Genomic DNA, 26,393 nt, shown 5'->3' on the forward strand with positions numbered 1-26,393 from the left:
TTGTGGTAACTAAATTTAGGTACACATACAGAGCTCTCACGTAGCATGGTCTGTCTTGCACAACCGTTACCCAAGAAGCAGTCTGACATTCGTGCCCTGTTCTCTACTATTTAATTGGCACTTCTCAGATCAACGGGACTACAGAGTTTATCCTTGTAAAAGACTTGAAGTACACACCAGATATTTTTGTTCCCATTTCACCAGTATAAATCTGAAATAACTCATCCTGACCAAGTGAACACAGACCTCAATTTCTACCAGTGCAAACAAATTAAGGATGTGAGCCACTGCACCAAGTTTAGTCACGCGTGGCTTTACCAGATACACATGATTAACAGTACAAGCCTGATCTGTCTGCCTTGCACCAGAGTAAACAGAATTATAATATACTACTACTGTATTAGAATAGTAGTTGATAATCACTTTGAACAGCTTGTAATCAACCTAATAGGGAACACTGAATGGAAGAAATAGGTCTCTTCTATATACAGGAGGACAAACTCATCAAATGATGAATGTTACACAGCCTGCCTCTTTGTTACCATATCTCATTTCTTAAAAAAAAAATCCATTGGAAAAATTCAGCCTCAATCATATAATCTAATTTGGTGCAGCCCCACAGTAATTATGGCTGATTCATGCTGCATCACTTACATTGATAAAAGGAAATTACCAGGAGATTCCAGAAGCATTTTACTGGACTTAATTCCAAGCGTAAACTTGTAAGTGCTCCATTGATGTCTGTCAGTTTGATTATGGTACAAATCACATACCAAGAAATACTAGCAACTATGTATTTTGCAGTTTTAGTTCCAGCAGTAGCACAAAGAAAAGGCAAAAAAGCCTTTGTTCAGAGACCAAAACCCTAATCCTTAGCTTCATTTTCTTATAGGATGAAGAAAGCCAAATTTTAAGAAAAAATTGAAGTTTGTAAAAAAATTACAGGTAAGCTAACATTTTACACTTAAGTTGATAATTTGTGGACATTACATTAAGACAGACACAAGATGAAAAGACTTTTAGTAACACGTGACAAACAGAATGTGTGGGAAATGCAGTCACAGTCACGCTACACTACAGCAAAGACTCATTTACTCAGAGTAGCTCATAAATACCCACTCAATAAAGAATGAGCAAGAAGCTTTTTGCCACATCAATATTCATATTTACAATTCCAAGCCAAGGAAACAGTAAAGACATTAGATTTGATTACACAAGAGACAGAAACAGCTTTTTTTTGTTGTTGTTCACAGTGCAATGGGCAACATAAGCTTGAAGTTGCAGCCACCAGTGCCACAGGACAGAAGTTCACAGGTTTGAAGTCACCTCAAGGTTTCTTGCAGACCACCAGCATGGTTACACTGATGCATGGCAACTTGAACCGACCACTAACTAGGATGACTTCATGGACCATTGGTGATCCATGAACATCAAGAAAACATCTGCCCTATCAAGCAATCACAGGAGATCCAAGTGCAGGATGTAAAGCACACAAGGAACCAAAACATTAAAAGGCAGGGCCAAGTTCTCCTACGATTTCAATGGATGCAGTTCCACTAACAGTGGTTTCAGTTTGTTTTGTTTTTTCAAACCTCCCACAGAAACCAAGCCAGATGGCTAAATGCTGCTACTACTAATGCTGCTAATACCCTTTCAGGATTATTTATTGAGTGGGACAGCTAAGACCAGCACTTTCATAGCTTGTAATCACTACCAGTTTTTTTTCCCCACTTTGTCTGTATCAGTTATAATTTTCTTTCAGGATATGGCTCGTTAGTCTCCAATGCGTATTGTTCACATCTACTCTAAGACTATTACTTAGCCAATGCATGTACAATTGAATGTAAATGCATTGTTCTTATTTCAACTATATCCAAACCACAATTGTTATTGGAAACTTCTGGTCTAAGTTACTTTCCAAATTGACCCTTAAACCCCTTTCTTATATTGTCCAGCAGTCATTTAACGGAGTGAGCTACAGGAATTTTCACCCCATTATCCCATGGATTAACTTCCAGAGAAAACAGGCAATTTAATAAGTAGAAATATTCCGTATAAAAATTAAATACAGTCCAATTTATATTTCAAACCAGCATTCACTGGAGACATAAAGGAATTGCAGTTTTCTAATTATCACACTGCACATAGAAGCAATCTTAAAGCAACAGCTCACCATGTGTCACACCTGATCAGTGCTGCTAGCCATCCTGCTCAACTCCTGGCTCTACAGAGGTCACACAGCAATACCCCTCCTCATTGGGAAAAGCCTGGTATGCATTAAGCTAAGGCAATCTAAGCTCCAAGAGCTACTAAAAGATGCCCAGGCTAGAGAATTTACTGTGGTAATGGCTCCTTCTATTATTTGCATTTCACTCATGGAAGGGACCTATTGATTTCTGAAGGTCCTCCTCATTCCAAATGAAGGAAACTGAAACCAGATCACTCAGTCACAGTGCTAGCCAAACACATCTGTTGGGACTACCTTGGTTCCATGTTTTAGCAGAAGGTAAAAATTTTATCGTATCAAATGACATGTAAGAATATTGCTAGGTGGCTCTCTATGTACAGGGTAGGAGACAAGCACTGCCTAATGTCAGCAGCCAATGCTATCAATTTCTATACTAAATAAAATGCAAAGCAAAAGATGAGAAAAACAATTTAGTATAAAGAAGTTCTCCCAGTGCAGGATGCATCTAGCTCAATGACCGCAAAAAAAAAAAAAAAGTTTTTAAAAGTCAAGTCACAGACATTTATTAGATCATCTACCAAAGCAGCACTATGCTGACTATATCCTCCAACCCAGCAGCCGCAGAACAGAAAGTCCCCTCCAAAATGGTGCCTGCCAAGTGCAGCAGTCTTCACACGATTTACTGGTCAATACACATAAATACATACAAAGGAGGCGATTATGCCCTTCTAATTTCAGGTGTCATCCAGGAGGATCATTTCCACAGTTTTAGCAGTGAATGTTCCAAACCGTTGCTGTTCTTCCCAGCAATTGTATTTTGTGGTTCTACTTCCATTTCCTTTACTATGTATGCATAAGCAGGAGGCCTCTCTTTGGCCTGAATTATTTACCCTGTAATTTGTGCTTCTGTTTTCAACTAGTATTTACTGCTGAATCACGCCAAAAATCACACATACTGAATATTGCAGTGGGTCATACTTTAAAGCCCCATGAATTTTCTGGTTTTCTCGCAGCCAGACATAAGCTTCCCATTACTCTGGGCCAACCTTTATCCTCTTATGGAACATCAAGCAAGTTCACTGACATCCGTGAAAATGCACCCGTTTGTATTACACATTAATACTACATTTCAAAAACAGCCACCTCAGTTTTGATTCCTTGACAGTTTGGCTTTTACTTTCAGAGGTATTTAGATGACAGAGGATACTCCTGCAAGAATACTTCAAAAAACATTACATTTGCAATAAGAGGTCTATTTGATAGCTATCCTTTACAACATCCAGATGCTTAAAAGCAGGCAGACAAACATCAGCAGACAGGCATCCCTAAACAGCTCTGAAAATCTGTCTAAGTATTGAAAGAATCCTGTCAAAAGGCTACAGTTATTAGGAACCTAAAGGCAATGGCGCAAGTACCCTAATTCTGTATTAACAAATTTGCCTTCCAACACAAAGGCACACCATGGCACTCCTAGTAACCCCCATGAAACACAAGCCTACAACTTCAGGAAAAAAATGGATTTTCAAAGGTGCTGTATGTAAAAAACTTAAATAATGACACAGCCACACCGAACATTTCCTTTATCATGATAAATAGTGGTGAGCATATTTTTGGCTACATTACGCTACAGGCACAGAATAGCTAAATGAGAAGGACAGACACCATCAGATACACCCATCGGTCACAACAGTGTTTTAAACAGATGTAGGCTACTATAGGTCCTGCAAACAGTTCAATATTACACTCAAATCTTCAAGTTAATAGGGTCTAAAATACAAGTGCAAGCACCTCTAAATCTCAATAGATTTGAATGTAGGCATTTTTTTACTGGCATTGATTTAAAGGGGTCACAGCCACCAAGCTGAACTGTCTTTGCAAGTCCAAAGAAGGGACAAGTACTCCTGGATTCAGGGCTGGAACCAACAAAGGACTTGGCCACTGAGTTGGCCCAAGCTGCTACCACCCTGCAGCCATTCACATCCACACAGCCCCTCCTGAGCTGCCTCAGGAAGGGGGTCCTCAACCTTTTTAACCAGGGGGCCGGCGCGCGGATGAAGCGGCAGGCAGTCATCTGCGGCTGCTTGGTTTCCCCCCTCAACCCCTGGCAGAGGGGTTCTGTAAATACGGGGGGCCAGACTGAAGACCCTGGGGGGCTGCATCCGGCCCATGGGCCATAGTTTGAGGACCCCTGATTTAGAGGAAAGCGCTTGCAGCTGCACCGAGACAAGGTGACTGGTGTGGGCCCTGCATTTCGGTGTGAAACCCTTGGAGCGCTTGACCAAAGCAGGAGACAAGTTGAGCCCTTCAGGAGGCAGTTGGGAGTGTGGGGAAGGAGGCACCTGAATGGCTGCTTCCTGCCTTCTGTGAAGCCACGCCAGCTCCAAGGCAGCCCTCTGCTGAGGCTGAGCCCCTCCGTGAAGGGGAAGGTGGCACTGAAGCAAGGTCAGTGGAGAGAGATGCAAAGTGGCCCAGAGCGCTCTAAATTTAAAGGCGCTCAATACAGACACCACCCCTCACCTTGGCCAAAAACACCCTCCAACCCAGCATCAGCTTCCTAGAAAACTCACCTAAACCCCTTAAGCGAGCATATTTTCACTTCTAAGACATTTTCAGTTTGCCACAACAACGTACAAGTTTTTGTGAAAGTGACAGCCATTTTCTAGGAAGCAGCTCACTGACAAAGCTACGCAAATAGTGGTATTAACTGCTTTTTAATATTAAATGGCTTTCGTACCTGCTGGCAAAAGTCTGATGTGACTTTCCTTAAAGACAGATGTATATCCTTCTTTAAACTCTTCTTTTAAACAGGATGTAAATAGTTATTAAAATTAACATATATAGCTAGCCAACTCTCATCCCCATTTCAATAGGTAGGATACATGAAAAAATAGATGCAAACAGTGAAGTCAACTGACTCTTGAGACCTTGCAAATAATTTTGGATGTTCACATTCATGCTCTTCACAAAACCAGTAAACCATCTAAGTCTCTAAGTTACACCATACAGCGACATGACCTGCAGCACAATGGCCCCTTCAGAATTTCACACTCTTTTCAGAGGACAAACATTTAAGAATTGTTGCTTTGTCCTCCCCCTATTCTTCACACGTATAACTTCACAGTAAAGTTCTAGAAGTATTTCTTAGCGCTGCTGTAAGTCTGCTATCCCATGTGTAAAGAGCTCTCAACAAAAGCAGTCAGTACAGGCTCAGTTGCATCCTTCAAAGAAGCATCCCTCCTGCAAAATGTTTAATTACAGGCTCTTTGACTATCCCCTGCCATTTCAGCCACTTCCCCAGCTTGTTCCTTCTCTGAGTCTGCTATAGTTTGTTTTGCTGTGTTTTGAGCCTTTTCCAAGGTTTCAAATATTTGTGCTGCACCAAAACTATTTGAAGAAACCAAGAGCCTTTTTCCACCTTAAAAGCAGAGCCTAACACAGCAAACTCAGCATAAGCAAGAAAATTAAACAGGCACAAAACCCAGTACTGATTGTCCATTTCCTTCCTCTTCCAAACCAGAAAGCTGGGCTCTCTAGCCCTCCCAACACCAGCTCAAATCCCTAGAGACACCCAGAGGTATCTTATATTGCCACACTAAAGTAACCACTCAAAACACAGAGAAGAAAAGCCTGCCTCTTGAGATCATTCTGCTCAAGCAAACTGTACAGGCCAATTTGCTTTCTATAGCAACTCCATCTTAGGTTGGTCCAACTGGCTAACACTTAGTCATTTGTTTTTCACTGCCCTAGGGATCACATTCATATAGCTATAGCCAGACGACCCGATTTTTTTAATTTTTCTTTAAAGCTTCCTTACCTATGTTTCTTCTACATGTTCCCTCCTCCTTTTCTTTGTCTCCCTACCCTTTCTCTTCTTCTTGTTCCCTCCTTGTAAAATACCCTTCCCCAGTTTCAGAAAGCAATGCACGAATTCTTTGTGAGCTTGCTTTTCTACCAATCTTTTGAGTTCTTCTCACTTCTCCTGTCAACCTGCGTTCCAGCCCTTCTCTTCAGCAACCAAGCTTCCATGTGACCATCTGACTTTTTTTTTTTTTTTTTTTAAATCTTCCTCCCCACCCTTACCCTACCTTGCTCCCCACAAAAGTAGCATATTTCTATTTGGTTTAAGAAAGTCCTTCCACACAGTTTACAAGCACCTACATTTTGTTCCTTTCCTCCCAGCTGCTGCTTCCAAGCCTACTATCTCCATAGCATGGGCACCCTCAGTGGGAAGCAGCTGCCTGGACTTCGGGCAGCACTACACAAAATCCTCTAACACCAGCTATTCTTTAAAAAAAATAAAATAAAAAAATCAAGAGAATCTAAGCCAGGCCTGCTATGCTGGCACTTTGACACAGTACTGAATTAATACAGATTTCGAAAACATAATACACCCCAACCACCTCTGTTACTCCAAACACGACTATTCAATAAATTTTAATTTCAAAAAGGTCCTCAAAAGGGGAAGGAAGAACCCAAAACAAAACCCAAACGCATCTATACCTCCATGGACTTTGTTTTCTAAGCAACCCTTGGAATTTTTGCCTATTGTTCTCTGCTGTGCACAACGGAGCATTTAGCAAGTGGTTTCTATTTTTAGGATGTCTGGGAATGCTTTGCTTTGGTTTTTCTTTCTCGCTTTGTGGGACCACAGTGCCATCTATTGGAGAAAATATGAAGAGCAGACCCTTAGCTACTATTTACTATTTGTAAAGACTTAAAACATTTATTACTTCGGTTTCAAAATACTTAGGTGGGCTAAGACTTTATCACAGGCTTTCATATGCATTTCTTCGGATATGCAAGCCCCAGTATTACTGAAGCTTTCAGTCTAATACATTCAAAGAAACTTAAGCAAACACTTAAGAGCCTCACAAACACTGAAACTGTACTAACATGCCAGAAACAAGAGTTACCATTTCCAGAAATAAACATTAGAAAGGCCTGTCCTGCATGAACCCGTCTTTGCTTCTCCTAGATCCTGCATCTCCCATTCCAGTGGGACTCCCTGTTTTAGCAAGATCATGTAAACAGAGTCTGCTCCCTAACCTAATTATTATTAATTCTCCAAGGTCAGTCAATAGCTAGATGTTTGTAAATTCTCCTTCCAGTAAAAAGAATCATGTGCGTAAAGTTTCTCTGCATCTATAAGCAACCCTTCATTCTTTCCACAGTCAGTGGAAACTTAGAACAGCCAGAATAAGCTCGTACAGTACATATAGTCTACACTCAACATTAAGCAAAGAACACAAGTTTTATGAAGAGGAACCTTTTTTAAAATGGACCCTGTGAGGATTTCAAAGGAATTAGGGAGACATCGGCCTGCAGGCATGTCATCCCCACCAGCAAAACTAATAGAGAGAGAAAGAACATGGCACAGGCTAGAAGAGGCAGCCCCATAAATAAACCAGGCAGCATGGAAGACTCACCATAAGGAAACCTCCCGAGTGCACTTCCAGGAGCACTTACAGCCTGCCCAAGCCCCTTGCAAGCTGACGACAGTCCCCTAGCCACTACCTGCAAGGGCAGCAATGAACACCCAGCTCAGAGAGGGGAGCATGAGGTCTGGCAGTTGGTTTTCAAAAGGAAAACGAGGCACAGGTGAACCACATTATTATTTGGGGAAGAGGCAGAAGGGGGAAGGAGGGACTACCTCCCTCTAGATCACATTAGCACAGCTGGTACTTTGCTTCGCTCACACACAGCTGTTTTCTAATTATGTCATCTGCATACATTAAAGACTTAGGAAAGAAGATAGCACTCACACGGTCATCAAGAGGTCTCCATAATGGTAGAAAGCTATCTTTACATGTACATATATATGTGTGTTTACACATATCTTTAAGCCACTAGCAACTAGCATTAAAGCATTAGCCAACAACTCAGGACCAAAAAGCCCAACATAATGGACGTCAGCAGAAAAAAAAACTCACCTAACTTTTTTTTCATATGCCTGTAAGACACGTAATGTTGAGGAAGAAGTTGCAGATACAAGCAGCAGCTTGGGACACCCCACACTTCAGCCCCTCAGAGCTGGTGAGGCCGTGATGGCAGCACCATGGCTGCCCCAGGTCAGCACAGCACCCATGTACACAGGAGAAATTCTGCGGAGGCCCAAGCCTGGTCTCCCTTCCCCAGGCACAGCTGCACCCCCAGGGGCACTTGGGCTCACCTCATCCCCACAGCAGCCTCCCAGCGAAGGAAATAAAACAGACTCACAAACCTCCGCCCCAACATGGCGCCCTCCCTCCTCAGGGCCTCCCCAGTGTCAGCCCCACAGCACCCCCCACGGGGCCGGGGCAGGAGGCCCCTGCGCCACCCCGGTGCCCGCAGCCACAGCGCGCTGCGCAGGGCTGTTTCTTCTTATTTCGCAGCCCTGCTTCCCTGTCAGGAAGCCCTCATGTTATAGCAGCAATTCACCTTATTTTGTAAATACCCGTTAGATAAATAACATTCTTGCACTGAGCAGGGATATCTAGTAAATCCCCACAAATTGTTCTGATTTATCACAATTTTCAGTGTGAAATCCCCATCTCAGAACGTGTTTCCCTCTGGTGTCAGGCATAGGAGTCAGTCAGGAGCTAAGGGCTCTGCTGCAAGGATGCAAAAAAGGTGACGCTTCAAATGGTGATTTGTTTTTTACTCTTTCTTTCACCAGAGGCATGACAAAAATCATCTTGGAGAGAGAGTAAAAGCTCAGGTAGACCAGGGGGATGAAGGAGGCCTTGTGCAGAAGGCCGTGGCACCACACAGTGCACACCACCTGTCCCGGCTGCTCTCTGGCACTACAGAGGCAAGGAGCAAAAAAGCCATGAAGGCAACGAGCAACACCTGCTTCATCTGCCTCATATTTGGCAAAAAATTGCACAATCGCTCCCCCAGCATGCCAAGACAGGACTCTAAATACAAAACTAGGGGTTCCTCCTTGTCCAGGGAGCACAGGAGCCACTGCCTGTGCCTGGAGTCACACAGGGGATGGGGGAGAAGAAGCAGCATCATCTCCACTCAGGTTCTGAAAAGAGTGGTTTCTGTCCAGGGAATGGAGTGCCTCTCCCTCTGCTAGGTGTTTTTTGTTTTGTTTTGTTTTGTTTTCCCCAGTTAGACAAGAGCAGCATTTTTTTTTCTGTCATATTTTCAGCACCTCTGCAAATATTCCTCTGTACTGCTCAGCACTGGCACATGGTACTACTTATGAAGGAGAAAACACAGAACTCACTGCAAGCAAAGGATGAATTTTATTTACCCTTCCATATATTACAAATCTCTCCTGCTGATTTAGAGTTCCTTACATCAATATGGCGCATGTGTCAGGCACGACCGCACATCACTGAAATCAATGAAGTTAATGTGAAATTCAGAGGGGACAAAGCGGTAACTAGAATGGGGAAGCAGTGATACTTTAAAACTTTGAAGTGGCCCATCAGGGAGTTAACACCTGTGGTACAGAGCCCAACAGGCTGATTTGGGTGATAAAGGCATCTCTGGCTGCATGAACTTGAGGGTCCCACAGATGTATCTCACTAGTAACTTTTTGATATAAATTGTACTGTGAAAGCAGCACACTAGGCCTTAACACAGAAATGAGTTTGCAGGATCTGGGCCTAAATATTCAGGCAGTGTCCCCCACACTTCTCTTCCAGGAAGCTGCCCTTTCCCCATGGCTCTGCCGCCTGTCAGGTAACGAAAATAATTCTGAAATTATTTGGATTATTTGCCTTCCTGCCACGGCCCACGCATTTGTGAAGCCTTACCGAGGTAATGAGCAGTTACAAAGGGCATCACTGCCAAAGCTGGCAAGGTAAGGGGGGAGATTGTGTCACCCTCCAGCGGTACTGACCGCACAGTCAGTATTTACAAGCACGCTGTTTGAAACAACAAAGCACAGAATAATCCCCGTGTTCTGCAAGTTATACAAGCAGCTCCTATGTGGAAGGCGCTCCCTGGCACACTGACAGGCCGCGCTGACCATGGCGGGCTCCCTCAGCGCCGACCGCGGCCCCGCGCTCACAGCCCCACCGGCCGCCGATGGGCGGCCCCACGCACGCCCCCTTCCCTCCCCCACCCCACGGCCAGCAGCCCGCCCGGGCCGAGGCGCGCCCCCGCTGCCGGCAGGGTGCACGCGTGGGGGCCCACGCTGCCGCCACGGCTGCATAATTTTTCCGTGAAGTTTTTTCTTTCTGCCGGCGCAGCGCGGTCAAGTCCCAAAAAAGCCCGTTTTCCCTCCAAAAAGCTCTGTGCTCCAGGTGAGGCTCGAACTCACAACCTCGGCATTGCTCGGCTTTGTACTGCTGTATAAGTACCGCGCGCTAACCGATTGCGCCACTGGAGCCCTGACACCAACTCCTCCCGAACGGTTTATCAAGGACTCGCCCGGCCCCGGCGGGGGAAGGGCGGCGGAACGCCCGCCTGCGCCCCGCGCTGGGCAGCGGCCCTGGGCCGCCCCAGTTTTCTGCCGGGGCGGCGCTCTCGTCATTGACGCCCGCGTTAACCACAGCGCGGAGAGGGGAAAAGGGTATCGGCGGGCGCTTGCGCACCCCCAGGGCGGGCGGCGCCCGCAAGCACGGCAGGCAGGCGCGCCCTGGCCGGGACAAAGCCCTCCCGCCCGCTGCCTCCCCAGGCATGGCGGGCAGCGCGGCGGGCCCGCGGCGGCGGGGAGTGCCCGGCCCCTCCGCGGCGCGGGCGGGGCCAGCGGCGCGGGCGGGGCAGGGAGCGCGGCCCGGAGGCGGCGGGGGGCCGCACCGCCCCCTGCGCTCCCCCGGCCGGCGGCGGGGCGGGAGGGGCAGCGGGCTGTGCCGCGGCCTGCGCCCCCGGCCGCGCACGGGCCCCGCCGTCGGCTGCAGCGGCCTCTGCGTGCCCTGCTGCGGAGACCAGCCAGGGCGGGGCGGGACCGGGCCTCCGGGCGGCCCTCGGCAAGAGGCGGCGGCCCCCGCTCGGCGAGGCTCATCCGCACACCACGTTTACAGCGGCGGGGAGGCAGGCAGTCGCCTGTGGTGCTCGGGTCCGAGCCTGGGGGAAAAGTAACTCGTTAGTGCCAATAAACGGTTGTCATTAGTGCCAATAAACGGTTCTCTCTAGCTGGCCGTGCGCCCTAGGGCTTTGTGGGCTGATTGCCGCTCCACCGCCACGGTGAGCCACACAAGGGATGCCCTGGCACCTTCAAAACAAGCAGTACAGGTTTAAAGGAACCATATACAACCATTTTTGCATGATGGTTAAAAGAAATAACCAAGAACATTTAGGTTTATCCCGGGTGGATAACTCATCAAGGGCTTACTTCACTGTAGTACAAGAACTTTACTGTGGAGCATCTGTAATACAAAGATGTCACATATATAGGGTCTAAACTGCTTGTTTCAATACCTGAAGGTTTTGTCTTGCTTATTCCTGAAATTCATGGATGGAATCAGCTGCTGTAATGCGAAAATCCTGAATAGATCTAAAAGGCTAACATTACTTTATATACAGAAACTACACTGTGGATATGATATATTTCCATGCTTCAAAACAGTTACTAGGAGAAAACACACAGCCTAACACACTTATTGAAGTATACTGCTAATATGGATTTATTCTGCAGTCAGGTCTGCCTTTATGTGGCAGGAAGATGGTAAACATAACTGGCATCAGCACATATATCAACCCAAGCAATGCTCCAACAGTTACATGGTTCAGACGGAGACACTTTCTTTTCCACCCATGCTTAGGCATTGTCACCATATTTACTTTCCTAGACAGCTTTGTTGGGTTACCAACATAAGTACTAGAAAGCGTTTTCCTTTCTACAGCTACTTTACAGTGGGGCAAAGCGAAAAGCCCTGGGCATTGCATTACGGGGCAGGTGGCTGTAGAGAGTGCTACACAGCGCTTTGGGTTTCTACAGCCTCTAAAAATGAACTGTTGGTGGCCCAGCAGCAGGTGACAGGCACTCAGCCAGTTTTAAGTAAATAGCACTGATCTTCCAGCTACTTTTGGCAGCTTGAGTGGCAGCTATGTGTGACTTCGTTACCTCCACCCCCCACCTCTGATCCATAAATGAGCTGAAACCTTTTGAGACCATTTTGGATGGAGATGAGGCGCTTCTCACTTGTCAAGAAAGTTGTTATGCTGTTGGTATACTGTAGGCATTACTTGGAATATATTTCAGTGATATACACCATTGGCAGGTGAAGTAACATTCAGTTGCTGTATCTGACCATTGATGAAGGTGGCTGGCATGGAGAAAAAGAAAAAAAAAGTTAATTTCTTAAAGGAATTTTCCATTATCTCATAGGTTTAGTTAGCATACCAGAAAACAGCAGCTGCCTTCATTACCCTTAGCAGGGCATCATTACCCTAGAAAATGAGATATTCTGTACCATGTAAAGATTGCCGTGAACATAATTTCATCCAAACAAGTGGTTTTTTTGGAAATACAAGAACGATGGGAAGAACCAAAGCTGAAGCTGCGAAAGTACAGACAAGCTCTTTATTGCAAATTTAACCTTAGACTCAGCCAAGACAGAGGACTCAGTGAGTCTAATTTTGGTGTTCATACAGATGATAATCACTGCTTGTTGTATTTTAATCAGCCTCTGCATAAAAACAACAGTGATAATGGTGAAGATTCTAGTAGTCTTCATGGGATCTTTAACTCTTCTGTTGTGCTTTGTAGTTCACTTGCTTCTTATGTTGGTCCCCGCAGAGACTGAGGCCCTTGATAATATGTTTCTGATATAGCAGGAAAATTGGCCACATGAATTAGTTTTTGGGCACATAACTGTACTTGGGTTCAAGTAGTAGGTTTGTTACTGATTGGGTTTTTTGTTATCAGCAGCTATATAGAGTTTGTTAACATAAATAATTCTTCATTTTTTCAAAAGTACTTCATTTGTATTTGTTCTGAAAGTACAAACAGAAAAAGCATAGAATTGACCAAAAATAGGAAGCATGTTCAACCAAGTGAAGTGGATTATTTCATTATATCTATGTCTTCGTTTTTCCATTTCGTCACAATATTAAAAAAAAAAAAAACAAACAAAAAACCCACGGAAGTTAAAGTTTCCTAATGCTGCAGAATGCTTGCTTCCTGCTGCTTGCAGAATCTCCAGATTATCACTTCATTGTAGATCTTTAAAAATAAAGAATAATCTTTAACACCAATGTAGATAAATTGCTCTCTGTATTGCACAGGGATGGAAAAGCAAAGTTGAAATGATACTAAAAGGATTTTATTCTCAAATTGCTGGTGAATGCAGACCTCTCCTAGTGAAGATTTTTAAGAATACTTCTTAGTGCTAAGTATGAAAAACCCAAGGCTTAAGAGCCAATTTGCACTATGCTGTTTGCTTTCAAGAGTAGAATGAGCAGAGTGGAGCAAGTAGCACCCATGCTTGCTGGCTTTGTGGCCTGTTTCCCTCTTGCCTTCCCAGGAGCTCTAAACCATTCTAGGTCTTTATTATCAGTTCTTTAGGTGAAAAAAAATAACATAGTAATGGAAAAATGACTAAATATCACTTTAACACAGATAAAAATCCTGCCCAACAAACCTGAATCACTCTTCTAACCAGAAACACAGTATTTAGCTTATGTGCTTTTTGTTAACATATCCTGTTTGCTGGATACCAGCTAGTAAATATAAATCTCTAATAGGTCTGATGGTTGGTGAAGGTAGGAAAATAGAATAGGTACTGTCCTAAACTCATTTTTCCACGCTACCACTTTTTTCGTGCATGGTTAATGCAAAATGTGGATTTTTGTGTAGCAGTTTTGTGCTTCAGTAGTCTTGCACTTCTCTGGCAGCAAAAGCTGACAAATTGAGTCCTTACCTTTGTGTAAAGGGAAGGATCTGAACCAAAAGCAAGAGCAGACACTCCAGATGCTGGAACAGGCTTTGATGGATGTGAAGTGTCATTGCAAAGTAGACTAGCAGGAAAAATTCGGGCCCCAGTCAGGTCATGAGACTTACGTATTTACTTGAGTCTTACAGAGAATGCAATGCTGGCTCTTTTCCTTGCCTCTCCAATACACTTCACAGAAATAGGGTTTCGTGGCCCAGTACTTCCAGGTCATGCAGACCATTTCTTAGCTCACCTAGAAAAAAAAAAAAAAAAAAAAAAGCAATGTTCCATTATACCTGTTATACACATGGAGAGGCCATTAACTATATTCTGTATTTTTGAAAACCTATTGATTTCAGAAGGTTGCAGAAAATTCTACCCTGTGATAATAACATCAGCTTCATAATAATGGTGAATTTTATAAGTGAGCTTCATTTGTTTCCTCCCTGAGTAGGTCTAGCTATTGGGTTTTCATACCTCCCTCTAACCACAAAATGGATTTATGAGACTGCAACGGAGACACTTTTCTCTGCAGGTAATAGTACCTTGTATTCTGCCTAGTGGAAAAAAGTGGAGACTAAGGATTAGAGTAGGGGTTGTGAACAACAGCCCTGCAGTTAAAACTGGCACATTAATATTGAGGTGAGCAAGGCTTGGCTCTATCTGTTCCAGGGTCTGTGCTTTTTCCTACTGTGGCTTTGTACAATCTCTTGGGTTTCATGCCCGGCAAATCGGAGTCCTGCTCTGCAATACACGCTACTAATGATGAGGTAGAGCTCAAAACCACAAACTGTGGTCATTAAAATAGAGTGTCTTCTATTCTCCTGGTTCTGCCAGGCTGGGTCACAATTCCCCTAAGGGAAAATGCATTTTGAGCAGAAGATCTCTTTCCTTCATAGCTAAATAGTGTGCCAGCAGCCTACAGTACAAAAAGCACTGAAATATTCCTGTCTGTAGGTTCAAAACAAGGCCTAATGACTTTGCTATGCACTGGTGTCTCACCACAGCCATTCTGATGGTAGAAATTTGGTGTCCTAAATAAATAATGTGGATTTTTTTATAATTCAGCGAAATAATAATTATTCTGGCCTTATTTCAGAGGAAATTATTGCCATTCCCATTGTGATTGTACTAATATAGCGGAACTGTAATCCACATGTGGATCTTTTTATCCCATAATAAATGGATTTTCTTTTACCAATTGTGCAATTAAACTAAACTGCAAAGAAGTGATAGAGATGAAGGTAAAACAGAGTCACCCTTACACATACTGGAATAAGAGCATGGTATTAGTTCAAACTCACACTGCATTGCTTTTTTCCATTGGAAATTTATAATGGTATAAGGTAAAGAACTCCCAAAGTTGTACTGTTCCAACATGCTGACTCTTCAGTCCAGCAGCTGCACTGCTCATATGAGCAAGCCATGGAGGATGTACCAGTCACTTTTAAACAAACCATATTATAACTCTATACCCATAAGCATTCTTCCACTAAGCATAGTGTAGATACAAGCAAAAGACTAAGCTATGTCAAGAGCAACTGGAAATGCTAAAATTTTGTAATGTCTTGGGGTTTTTTTGATTACCACCCATTTCATGTATTTTAGGTCTGAAAATAAATGTTTACACATTTGCTTATTAAAAAAATGGAAGTGGCAGGGAACAGAACGAGCAATCCTGTAGGAACTATGTAGACGTTGATCAGAAACTAATGAGGGAATAAAGACTAATATGGATCTGGAAATCCTGCAAGTTGTCAGTTTCTTGTTTGCATAATTTGACGACAATATGCTGCGCTTTCCCAAAAGGCATCACTGCAGCAGGTTCAGCTCTGCAGCAAGCCCTGCTACAACATTGGCAAAGAGTGGCTCAAATTAAAACGAGCATTTATGGAGAGCTGCTTTGGGTTTTACAAATGCAAGAGACATCTTTATTTTTGTTATTTGGCAGAAGAAGATGGCAATATTTTTAAACACACACCCCCAAAAATTCAGCCTAAGGAGGTTGAGGGGAGGTGGTGAAGAGGAAATGGGCCTCTATTATGACGCCTGCAATACCTATATATAGTAATACATGTATAAAGATATTTTTTATATATTATATGTAACTAAACTTTGAGCAACTGCTCTCAACTTGCATTTAGCTTTGAAACCTGGTTCTGTGTTAGACTTAAAGGGTGTGGATGCCCATGTCTTGCCCATTTTCCTAACTCTCAGTTTGCCTATGCAACAAGGCAGTTTTTGTGGAGAGGTACCGGACACACGGCAGTTGATGCAGTAAAGAGAATTAAGAAACCTCCTGTGGGCAGAATCAGTCTCTGATGAGAACAGATATTTAAAAACACAAGTCAATTATTAGCTAAGCTGCTGAAGCATTAGTACTCGTTATGCAGTAACCTTTGGCTGATGGACCTGTCCCCTTTGACACTGAAGCCTGGAGACACCTCTTCTACCAACCAATCCCCTGGGCTCCGGGGATGGAATCGCACGCAGTTTGCTCACGGGAAGAGCAACTCTGCGAACTAATATCTCTGTCAGAACTTTCATAGCTGGTGGACCATGGAGCTTCTTGTAAATGTAAGAAAATGGATAGAAGAAAACAAAACTGCGTTTTTGCCACCTGTGTGTAATAAGCTTATGTAAGTAAATGAAGGTTACGATTTTTTACCCAGTTCTTAGATATATAAATATTTCTAGCTATAAGAGGAAGCTGCTAAAATGTGTACATGGTAAAGATTAGTAAGGAACTGTAGTTCCTCTCAGACTGCAGGCAGGCAGAGTGCTGTTTCAAAGAACAGAAAGTGACTGAAATCTGTTTTGCAGTAACACAGCAGAAGCTGTAAAAATCAACTTGAATGTAAGATATTTGCCTTAACTCAAAGTCTCTTGTAGGCAATTAGACTGGGTTACGGGAATTTGTGTCAGGCCCTGTGACAATAAACTCACAGAAATCAAAGGAGATGGCATCACATCCACAAATTATAAGATTTAGCTAACAGATTGAGTGCTACCAAATTACAACCTGAAACAGGTGTCAGAGCTTCTGAGAGTCATTCCAGCATTGCAGAGGAACCATAGCTGCAGGAGTGCTCAAAAACCTAAAAAACCCCAACTAGCAGGACATATCGCTGAAAGATAAGGAGAAAGGAGTGGCAGGGACACTGGTGGAGCAGGTTTCCAGGGCACTTCCAAAGCTGTCAGGGCAGGATAGGGAGGCTGAAGAGGCAGCTTAAATCTGTTAACCAAATTCTGAATGAGAAGCTAATATAAGAAAAAAGTGTGGGCGTTATACAGTTGTACAGCATGCACATTTTCAGTGTGAAAGCTTGTGAACAAATTCCAGTGTAAATAACCCAATATGTGGTACCTTCTAGTCGCAGTATTAGCAAGGATGTCTTTTGTCAGTGAAGCTGAGGACAATATATTTTGCCTAAAACTCTATATACAGGCAGCTTTAGTGAGAAAGGGTTCCTTTTAAAGAGTGATATAAGCACAGTTTTTATTTAGAAAATAAAAAGCATTTTTCTTGCTTTTAATTAAAAAAAAAAACTTCACAATTTTAATCATTAAAAAAGTATCAAAGCATATACCTCTTGCCCTACCCTGAAGTGCTACCTCTAATCAAAAGCCAAATGGGCAGCACTGTAGCAGAGATATTCATTTCCATTTACAGGTGCAAGAGTTACTTTTCAAAGTAATGGTTGCAAGACAAAGATATGGTAAAGGGCATGTCCTGACTGAGAGATCTGTGTTGAAACCACAATTGTATGTTTAACTGAGAAATTATGAAAATTGAATCACTTACAGTAGTTTCGTAGTGGGACAGAATGAGGAAAGTGTCTTCTTATAAGTGTTTTCATTTATTTTGTTTTTAAAATGGATTTAGGAAGCATTTTGTAAAACATATCCATTTCTAAGACTTACCAACTATGGTGATAAAATTTTACTATTTTGCGTATATGGAATATTCATGGGTTTTTTTCTCATCAGTAAGATGACCCTTTTTTGTTATTATTGCAGTGTTCCCTATGCCTGCCAGCAGTTCTGTGTAATCCTGAGGTAACTCTGGAACATGACATCTATCATAGGTCTTCCCTATAAACTTTGCAAGAAGCCACAGTGAAACAAGGAACTTATTTTGTGATAAAAATTGCATAGATATAAAAAAAAAGTAATCCATTTTTCCAATGTAGCTTCAGCCTATGAAGGAAAGGAAAGCCATCTACTATAGGGATTCTAGGTCTCTAACCACCTGCTCTGTGTGCTACCTAAATGTTTTCAGGGTCTTCCAATAAGTTTTTAGGCGATTTTCCAAGAAATTACTAATAGATGTACAACATCTTTTCAAAAACTTGATCCTTTACGTGCTCAATAGAGATCTATAAGTCAATCTTCTCACTACTTTCTACATCACTGTAAGGCAACCACCTCAAAACATTTAAGTAACTTACAATCTTATATTTCAAGAGAAAATTAATGGTTAAAATCTAGGTCTTACAGCAAATCAGTAGGACTTATGGTGTCTAAATTTATTATGGCTTTCAAGATTTTATTTAGTTGTATTCCATACACTGGAGAAGATCAAAAGTTTCGAATACCTATTTGGGATTTCAAAACAAAACTTCAGTTCCTGAAGCACTACTTGTTTAGATTTTTACCAAAGTCAAGAAAAGGATACAATGTAAGAGCTGCAAGTTAATTACATGTATCTTAATGACACTATCTTGCAAATTTAAATGCTTTTTAACCTCAACAATGAGCAATTAGTGCAAAATCAGAACTCTTGACATAGCTGGTTTTTACAGGGTAGCTATGGCAGTTTTAAAGCCCTTTTTTGAGTTCAGAGTATGATACTTACCATAGGGAGACCTGACAGTTATCACGGAGTATTTGATTCTTCATGGTCTCGAGACGTTTTTAAAAGGTTGCCTGCTGGTACCATTTTCTTTATGTGGTTAAAAAGAGAAATGTAAGAGTATATAAAACTTAAGAGGCCATCGATTAGCACCTCATTCTAAAAATAGTACAACCAAGTCATTCTCACACCCCTGAAACCTTTATGATACTCTTAACTGCATTTTGGCAGTCTTAACTGAAACTGCTTTCTGTCCTTATGATTTTTCTTCTTAACTTAATGCAACTATATTAACCAGACAACTTTATTAAGTAATATGAACAAATAAACATATTGGAGTTTCTGCTTGTATTTCATAGCTGGAATTTTTTGACGATGTCATTATATAATTGTTAATGATGGGAATGATTAACACATAGTTGCCTGTTCGTTATGTAAAACTCAGCTAAATCTATAGGGTAACAGATTGGGAGATTTCCCAAACAAAAAGTTAAGCAACAATGATCTTTAGAGCAAGATTTTCACCTTTAGTTATTGAACTACTAACAAAACTGTCTGGGTTCCTATTAAAAAATTAACTCGTCTTAACAGTGGGCTACTAATTGTAAACTAATTGGATATTTGTAGACATTGATAAGATCCCCTCTCTGTCACCTCTTCTCCAGGCTAAGCAGACCCAGCTCTCTCAGCCTTTCCTCAGAAGGGAGATGCTCCATTTCCCCCTTCACTGGACCTTCACAGCCCTCCACTCGACCCTCTCCATTAGTTCCCTGTCTCTCCTGAACGGGGGAGCCCAGAACTGGACACAGCACTCCAGATGTGGCCTCACCAGGGCAGAGTAGAGGTTCCTTCTCATGCACCCCAGGATCCCATTGGCCTTCTTGGCCACCAGGGCACACTGCTGGCCTGTGGGCAACTTGCTGCCCACCAGAACTCCCAGGTCCTTCTGAGAATAAGCTGAGAATAGCTTCTCTTAATTAAGGCTTTTAATTAAGGCTTAGGAGGTGCTGCCATAGAGGCACATCATTCTTCCCCATGTTGCAGGGGAGTGTTGCTCTGCTGGTTCTTTGTCACTAGGATCTCCTGTTAGCCCAAGCATTGCCCAGAATCTCCTCACTAAAAAGTAGAGGTCAACACACCTCAATTCACATGTCAAAAAGAGCTTAAGAACAAATTCTGAATCACAGCTAAAAGGCCTGATTTATAGGGGTTTTTAGCAAATGAAAACCTGGTACCTTACCTCTTTATTAGTGTAAGTGGACTGACAGATACTTGGGGTGATACCTATTTTTTGTGGTAGCTGAGAGAAGTGTTCACTGGGGCTTTTAAAAAGGGCAGAGTTATGATAAAGGGCCTGAATTTTCTTTTCTGAATTAGCCATAGCCACAGTGAAAGCATTGTAATACTGTTCCACCTTAGCAAAACCAGTATAAATAGAAGAGAAATTAGCTGATAATTCCTACCATCAGTATCTCAGTAATTCTGCCAACGAGAAAAAAACACAACCTGGTTTTACCTTTATTAACCTTTAAAAGTGTTTTACCTTTACAGATCCTGATTTGATCAGCTGAGGTTGAAAAGACATTTTCCTGTTGTTCCTCTCTTACATAGCATTCTTCATCTTTACAGTTCAAAGCTCTTTCCACAGCTGGCAACTATTGTTGTCCCCTTTCAATAGCTGGAGGCACTGAAACACCATGTGGGATGTAGCTGGCCTCAAGTGACCCAGCAAGACAGTAACACAGGGAAGAGATGCATCCAAGGTCTTCTGAGTTCTCATTCTGGATGTGGCTTGTCACTCAGCATTGTTTGATTGACTCACTGTCCTCAAAGAATTAAAAAAAATACTTATAGGAAATAAAGAACATCATGAGTGGAGGTAGCTTTAAAATCTCACTTTCTTTCCTAGGCATCGCCATCAATTAAATGTGATGTTTGTTGGAGGGCCAAATGAAAGGAAGGATTATCATATTGAAGAAGGCGAGGAGGTAACCTATAGGCTGTTTATATTTTGTTGTTTTAATTGATTTAGTGATTAAAATCCAGCTACTTTTGAAGCTACAGCTACAGATTAACAATGCCAGGCTCAGTGATGTTGTATTTATTAGATCTGTTCAAAGACTTAAACAGAATCATTCACCAGAACCACACACCATCTGTGCACTCCTTTGAAACAAGCTCATGAGATCAGAACTGTTTGGCTATAATTCATTTCCAACAGGAAACAAGAGAAAATGTTCTGACACATCAAAATGTCTCATTTCAACATTTTGGAACAAAACTTTGGAAAGGTAACAATATTTTTAAAGTGATATTTTGTTGCAGAAGATTGATCTGTATTTCAAAATTTCAAAAGTACCTTTGAAATTTAAAAATTAAAACTAAATATTTTGAGTGGCTTGAAATTGTATTTTTCTGGACTTTGTGAAAGTAGTCAGCATTTTCAGCTTTCATTCAGGTTTGGAAGGTTAAGGAATAGAATCTCTAAACAATATTCAAAGCTGTGCCCTCTACTGCACATCTTCTGTACCAAAGGAAAGCCACCCCACTGCTTTGAGTGGTGAGTAGCCATTGTGTCCAATACAAAATAAAGGAAAAAGAGTAGAAACCTATTTTTTGAGTTTTTGACAGAACTGTCTGCTTGGCCTGAGGACTCCTCTGAGTCAGAGGTATCGCAGCTGGCTCTGAAGGAACCCTAAGGGAAAGGGGACACTAGAGGCCTGGCAGTAAGAATTTCAGGGTGGGAGACAATTTCCCGTGCTTCCCAGCAGAGTAATTTAATTTCATATAATTCCAATAAAATTTGGCCACCTGATTTAAAGTACCTTTGGAAACCCAAGCCTAAGCATCTACATAGTTCAAGGCAGAAATGAGTTAAGTTTAATAAATCCTTTCACAAATAAACAAAAAAATCTGTTTACTTACCATTGAATCATTTATCACAAAACCAACCCAGCCATTTCACAATAGGCTTCATTTTCTGTTACGGTTGTGCTGAGCAGGTGTTGTAGTCACCATAACCGCACCACTCTGAAAGAGCAGATGTTATCACTGAGTCATGCCAGCTTTGGTTTGCCACCATGGTCTCACAGCCTACCCGTGGCGGTGGGCACAGGCACGTCCGTCACTTACCAGGTTACCCAACATGGTCCATTATGTCCCTCATCATCATCTGCTGTGCAGGGGGAGCTCTGGCAACACCCATGACAATGAGGTCAGGTTGTTTGGGCTGGTAAGAAGGCAAGCCAGGTTTCAGGGCAGTGTGTGTAAAGTGACTGTTGCTAACCAGAAGGATTTAGCATCCATCATATATTTACAAGGAAATTCCAGAGATACTTAGCTGAGAGAAACAAAATGTGGTTTTGTCAACATCATTATGTCCCTGGGGAAGAAGCAATCCCATCTGTAGCATGACTGCACAGAAAGCACTGAGAAGATGATGTGCACTGATGTTATGGTATATTAAGTGTTATATGTTAGATTAAAAAAGAGTTAATTTTGTTATCAAGGTCAACTACATCAAGGTTTGACAAAGCATTAAATGAAGGTACATGAAGGTATATAAGGAAGTTAATGATTCCAAATATTTTTTCTGTAACTTAACCTTTTTGGTTTTATACAATTAATTTTCTTGCTCTGAAGAATACATTAGAGCTACACACTAAGGGAGAACATACAAAAATGAGCTTAATTTAACTGGTACAATGATTTCCACTACAATATTAAACGTATGGTATTTTTTTTTAGCTTTCTTTACGATCTTGCCTCTCCCTGCGTCTCTGAGTTCATACCAGATTATCCTTGGTCCCTCACCCATTCCTGTACTGTTTCATTTAAAAAAAAATATCTATCTTATCCTCCCCTTCCCTTAAAATGAAAGTTAGAGTAATATAATTTGCCTCTTTTTTTATTATTATTTTGCAAGATGTTCCTGTGTTCGAAAATAATCTGGCCTACCGTTAGTAAACCTAAACCTATTGTATGACTTCCCAACAGTATAAATAGTTAGCCGTATCTATAAAGACACAATTTAGATCAGTATGCAACAGTATAGTAAAATATTGCTAATTCAACTGGAAACAAGACTTTTTAGGTGTCAATACATCCTCATTTACATAAAAAATTTTCCACAATTACTCATCAACCAAATAATGGAAACATAAAATTCCTGTCAGACAGGAGAACTGGAAATATACCCATCAGAAGCGTTACCAGTTATGTATCGGTTTCACATATGGGCCAATTTTGTCCACTTTTCTGGAGGTACAATGTAGTGATAGCCAGGTACGGTTTTTTGTCAGACACATTTGCACCTTCCTGTGATCTAATTTAGATCCATGTTTTTCATTAGAGAAGAACTGTGAGGCAGAGAGTAACCTCATAAAAGGGCATACTCCTAAATTAGACTTGAGATTAAAAAAACATTCAAAACCATGTTTGGCTCATTATTTTGGCAGACAAAAGGTCATTTATAGTTCTGAGTGATAATTCAAAAGACAAATTATATAGGCATGCTGTTAGCAGGCCAAATCATGAATGCAAAACCCCACAATTTTTTTACGCAAATTTAGCTGATGTTATTCTGCTAATATTCTGATAGCAAAGAAGGGTTGGTTTAGAAAAGGAAGTTAAATTTAGGATTGTTTATAACTGTTCACTCATTATTTTATGCCTGTTATCACACAGCTTGTAGCGTGCCCTGTGGCATAACTTGCACTTGTCAGCCTGCAGTTCACAGCAGTGAAGGGTTCATGTGCAGCGATAAGGGCTTTGGAGCATCCTCCTGCTCCCAAGCTGTTCTCTGCTGGTGCTGTTAACGTGCAGGTGTATCGGGAAGATCACCCTGGCTGGATAATTATGAGAAAAACAGAGGCTTGATTTGGATGCTCTTCAAAGCCTTTTAGGATTGTCTCCTGAACAAGTAATTTAGGCTGAAATGACAGCTAGTCTCACACACTATTTTTCCTCCTCTCAACAAGCAGGAGTTTTCTAAATGTGTAACTCAACATGTTCTTCCTTCTTCATTTTCTCTGTACTACTTAACTTCTTTCTTAATTTTCTGTGCATTACTTATTTGCCATCCCTCTGCACAGAAGAGATACCTGAGACATTGTTTTCAGTTGGACAGGTTTTACACGGAGCAAGCTGCACCTTGCAAGAGATAAAACATTCACATTCTTTGGCTTGACTTTACCACTATGTCATATTCATTCTTTTTCCTATTTGTAAGTGTTAAGTTCCCCTGTGCTCCTTTCTCCATCAGAACAGAGAGAGAGTCAACAAACATCGACTCAGGTGTTTTCTGCCTCTAAATCAGACTCCTCCTCAAAATGAAACTGAATTGCTTTGGGAAATGCATCTTCTGTTGAAACATGCAAAATCCTGCTGTGACAATGCAGCCATATAGCTATACAGACAAAACTTTCTTAATATGCACTAAAAAGAAAGTGTCTGTGCTATACAGCTAGTTTTGTGAGGTTTTCGTACGAATAATTCTTCCAATGTACCTCACTTGCCAAGAGAGCTTTGGATTACACGGACTAGCGACTACAATTCTTGTGTAGTCAACTTGTTGAGACCACTGAAAGTGTATGTGGTGGCCCTGATGTGATGCTCAACCTTGGTAGCAGGTAACTTGGTAGTAGGTGCATGCCAGGTACCAGGGAACAGTCCTCAATATACCTTTGTCTCTTGAACTTTGCATCATACAGTAGCATTTGTAACAAGAAGAGTTTCGGCACTTAGCTCACAGATATCATGGTACATTTATTGCATTTTTCCTTACTTACAAAGCCTGAGGGGGGAAAAGATGTTCTAATCTTACCTTAAAAAATTCATGATAAAACTTCCAAAGAAATAAAGTAAGAGAAGAAGATGACTGAAGGGGACTACATTTTGGAGGAAGTTAGTGACAGACAAAAACTATAATCATAGCAAAGCTTAGCTGTAGTAAAACAATTTCAGATTTTCTTTACTAATTGCATAGGTTGCTTTGGGGGAAAGTGAGATATGATAACAGGTAAATCTAGGATCACAAAAGCAGTTAGGCTTCTGTCTCTTTGCCCACTTCACCACTTAAACACAAGGAATCTCAACTAGCTAACTTTGATTTCTTAAGAATTTATATTCTGACATTGAGTGTACATAAAAGAGTGCAGTTCCATGCAGAGGAATTCAAATCAGCCTTTCATCTGCCACCTGCAACACATTTGCATTGGCACAATATTATGCTTGGTTGTTAAAAGCCCTGCTTCTCATCATGCTGTGTATAACTTACCCTGGTTTTGCACTCAACATCTAGGTTGTTTTCTATAGATGGAGCCACCTGAGTACTGATACAGCCCCACAGCAGGCCTAAAGAGGACTCTCAGAACAGAAATTCCCTCTCCTTTGATCATCTTGGCCAATCTCTTCAGCTTCTTCTAGCATATTTACATGGTCTGACAGATACAGCAACATCTCTGAACAGCTCTGAAACACGATACAGATTTCGAGTCACATCTGCCACAGCTCATCTGAGTTTTCTAACCTCAGTTTTGATTTGTTTGTCCCCCTCACATACACACTACAAGTAAGACTTGGCTCCAGTTTCTGACAAATTACCTGCTTAAATGAAGCCTGGCCCCTTCTTGTAGCACATGCTGCTCTAATCAGCTTGCTTTTGAGAAACCCTCCCCTGGCAGCTCAATTCTCCCTTTACATTGCATGGTGATACTGGATGCCTAAGAAAGAGGGGAAAAGAGGGGCTAGGTGAGCATGCCAGTAGGTAGTTTGGCGGTGCTTATCTCCCCAATAAAACTGAGAACGAGTTGCAGCAAAGCAAGAGAAAACGTTTTGCTTCTTTACATTTTAAACCCCCCATATTTACCTGATGAAAACTTTTTGAATATTTTAATAAGAAACAAAGCACCTATTACAAAGTAATGAGTGATGGTCCTTTTGCATCAGAAAGATATTGTGGCTTCAGAAGTAAGTTTGCTGCATAGACTTGGGGTGAGTTTTTGCTAGTGTTGAAGTTGTTTCACAGATGACCGGTAACTGAGCAGAGAAAAAACTGAAACCCAAACCCCACAACAGTGTTTTCTCTACCTTCCTTATCTGTTTGCCTTCCAGACTTCTGATGGCTAAAAAACCTTGTGATGAGAGAGGGAGAAAATAGTTTTTCTGTGCTTAAAGAGATCAGTCGCCACCGACCTCTGGAGAGCACCCAGGCTCTACTCCCACATCAGAATTCGATTTGCTCTGCAAATTAATTTAGCACTTAGCAATCTGACAAGGAACACAAGCCAGGATATGCCAAGTCAGAGCCTAATTCCAGAAGTGGCTGGACAATTCCAAATTCCGCTTTCAGAATCAGTCAGTACGCAAAGTACACTGCAGGTATCTTTAGAGGTCTGTGAATAAGCTGTCGGCTAGAAAAGCCCTCACAGAGCTCTGGGCTCCTACATCTAGGCAGAGGTTGATAGCCAGGGTGGATCTAAATTTAATTGTATACATTGCTGTACATAAGATAAAATAGACTTGCTTTTTTATTGGC

General features: G+C 41.9%; 1 protein-coding gene and 1 long non-coding RNA gene across 3 annotated transcripts in view; one reads left to right on the plus strand and one right to left on the minus strand.

The window, feature by feature from the left end:
* Positions 1 to 558: 558 nt before the first annotated feature.
* LOC308072143 lies at positions 559 to 25,199 on the minus strand. 2 transcript variants are annotated; one of them, XR_013931544.1, is made up of 3 exons: positions 18,860 to 25,199; positions 13,990 to 14,254; positions 559 to 13,292 (listed from the first exon to the last, which is right to left on the minus strand). It is a non-coding gene; the product is annotated as an uncharacterized lncRNA (long non-coding RNA). The 2 variants fall into 2 exon arrangements; XR_013931545.1 differs by having other exon boundaries at positions 559 to 14,254.
* Positions 14,249 to 26,393, plus strand: part of HAAO (3-hydroxyanthranilate 3,4-dioxygenase) — a 41,177-nt gene continuing 29,032 nt past the window's right edge. Inside the window, exons 1-2 of the mRNA XM_080408624.1 lie at positions 14,249 to 16,640; positions 20,766 to 20,844. Of these exons, the coding sequence (XP_080264750.1) occupies positions 16,561 to 16,640; positions 20,766 to 20,844 (159 nt within the window). The 5' untranslated portion in view covers positions 14,249 to 16,560. The remainder of the gene's footprint in view (positions 16,641 to 20,765; positions 20,845 to 26,393) is intronic.

Source organism: Falco punctatus (assembly GCF_963210335.1).
Source record: "Falco punctatus genome assembly, chromosome: 12".
Classification (NCBI taxonomy): domain Eukaryota; kingdom Metazoa; phylum Chordata; class Aves; order Falconiformes; family Falconidae; genus Falco; species Falco punctatus.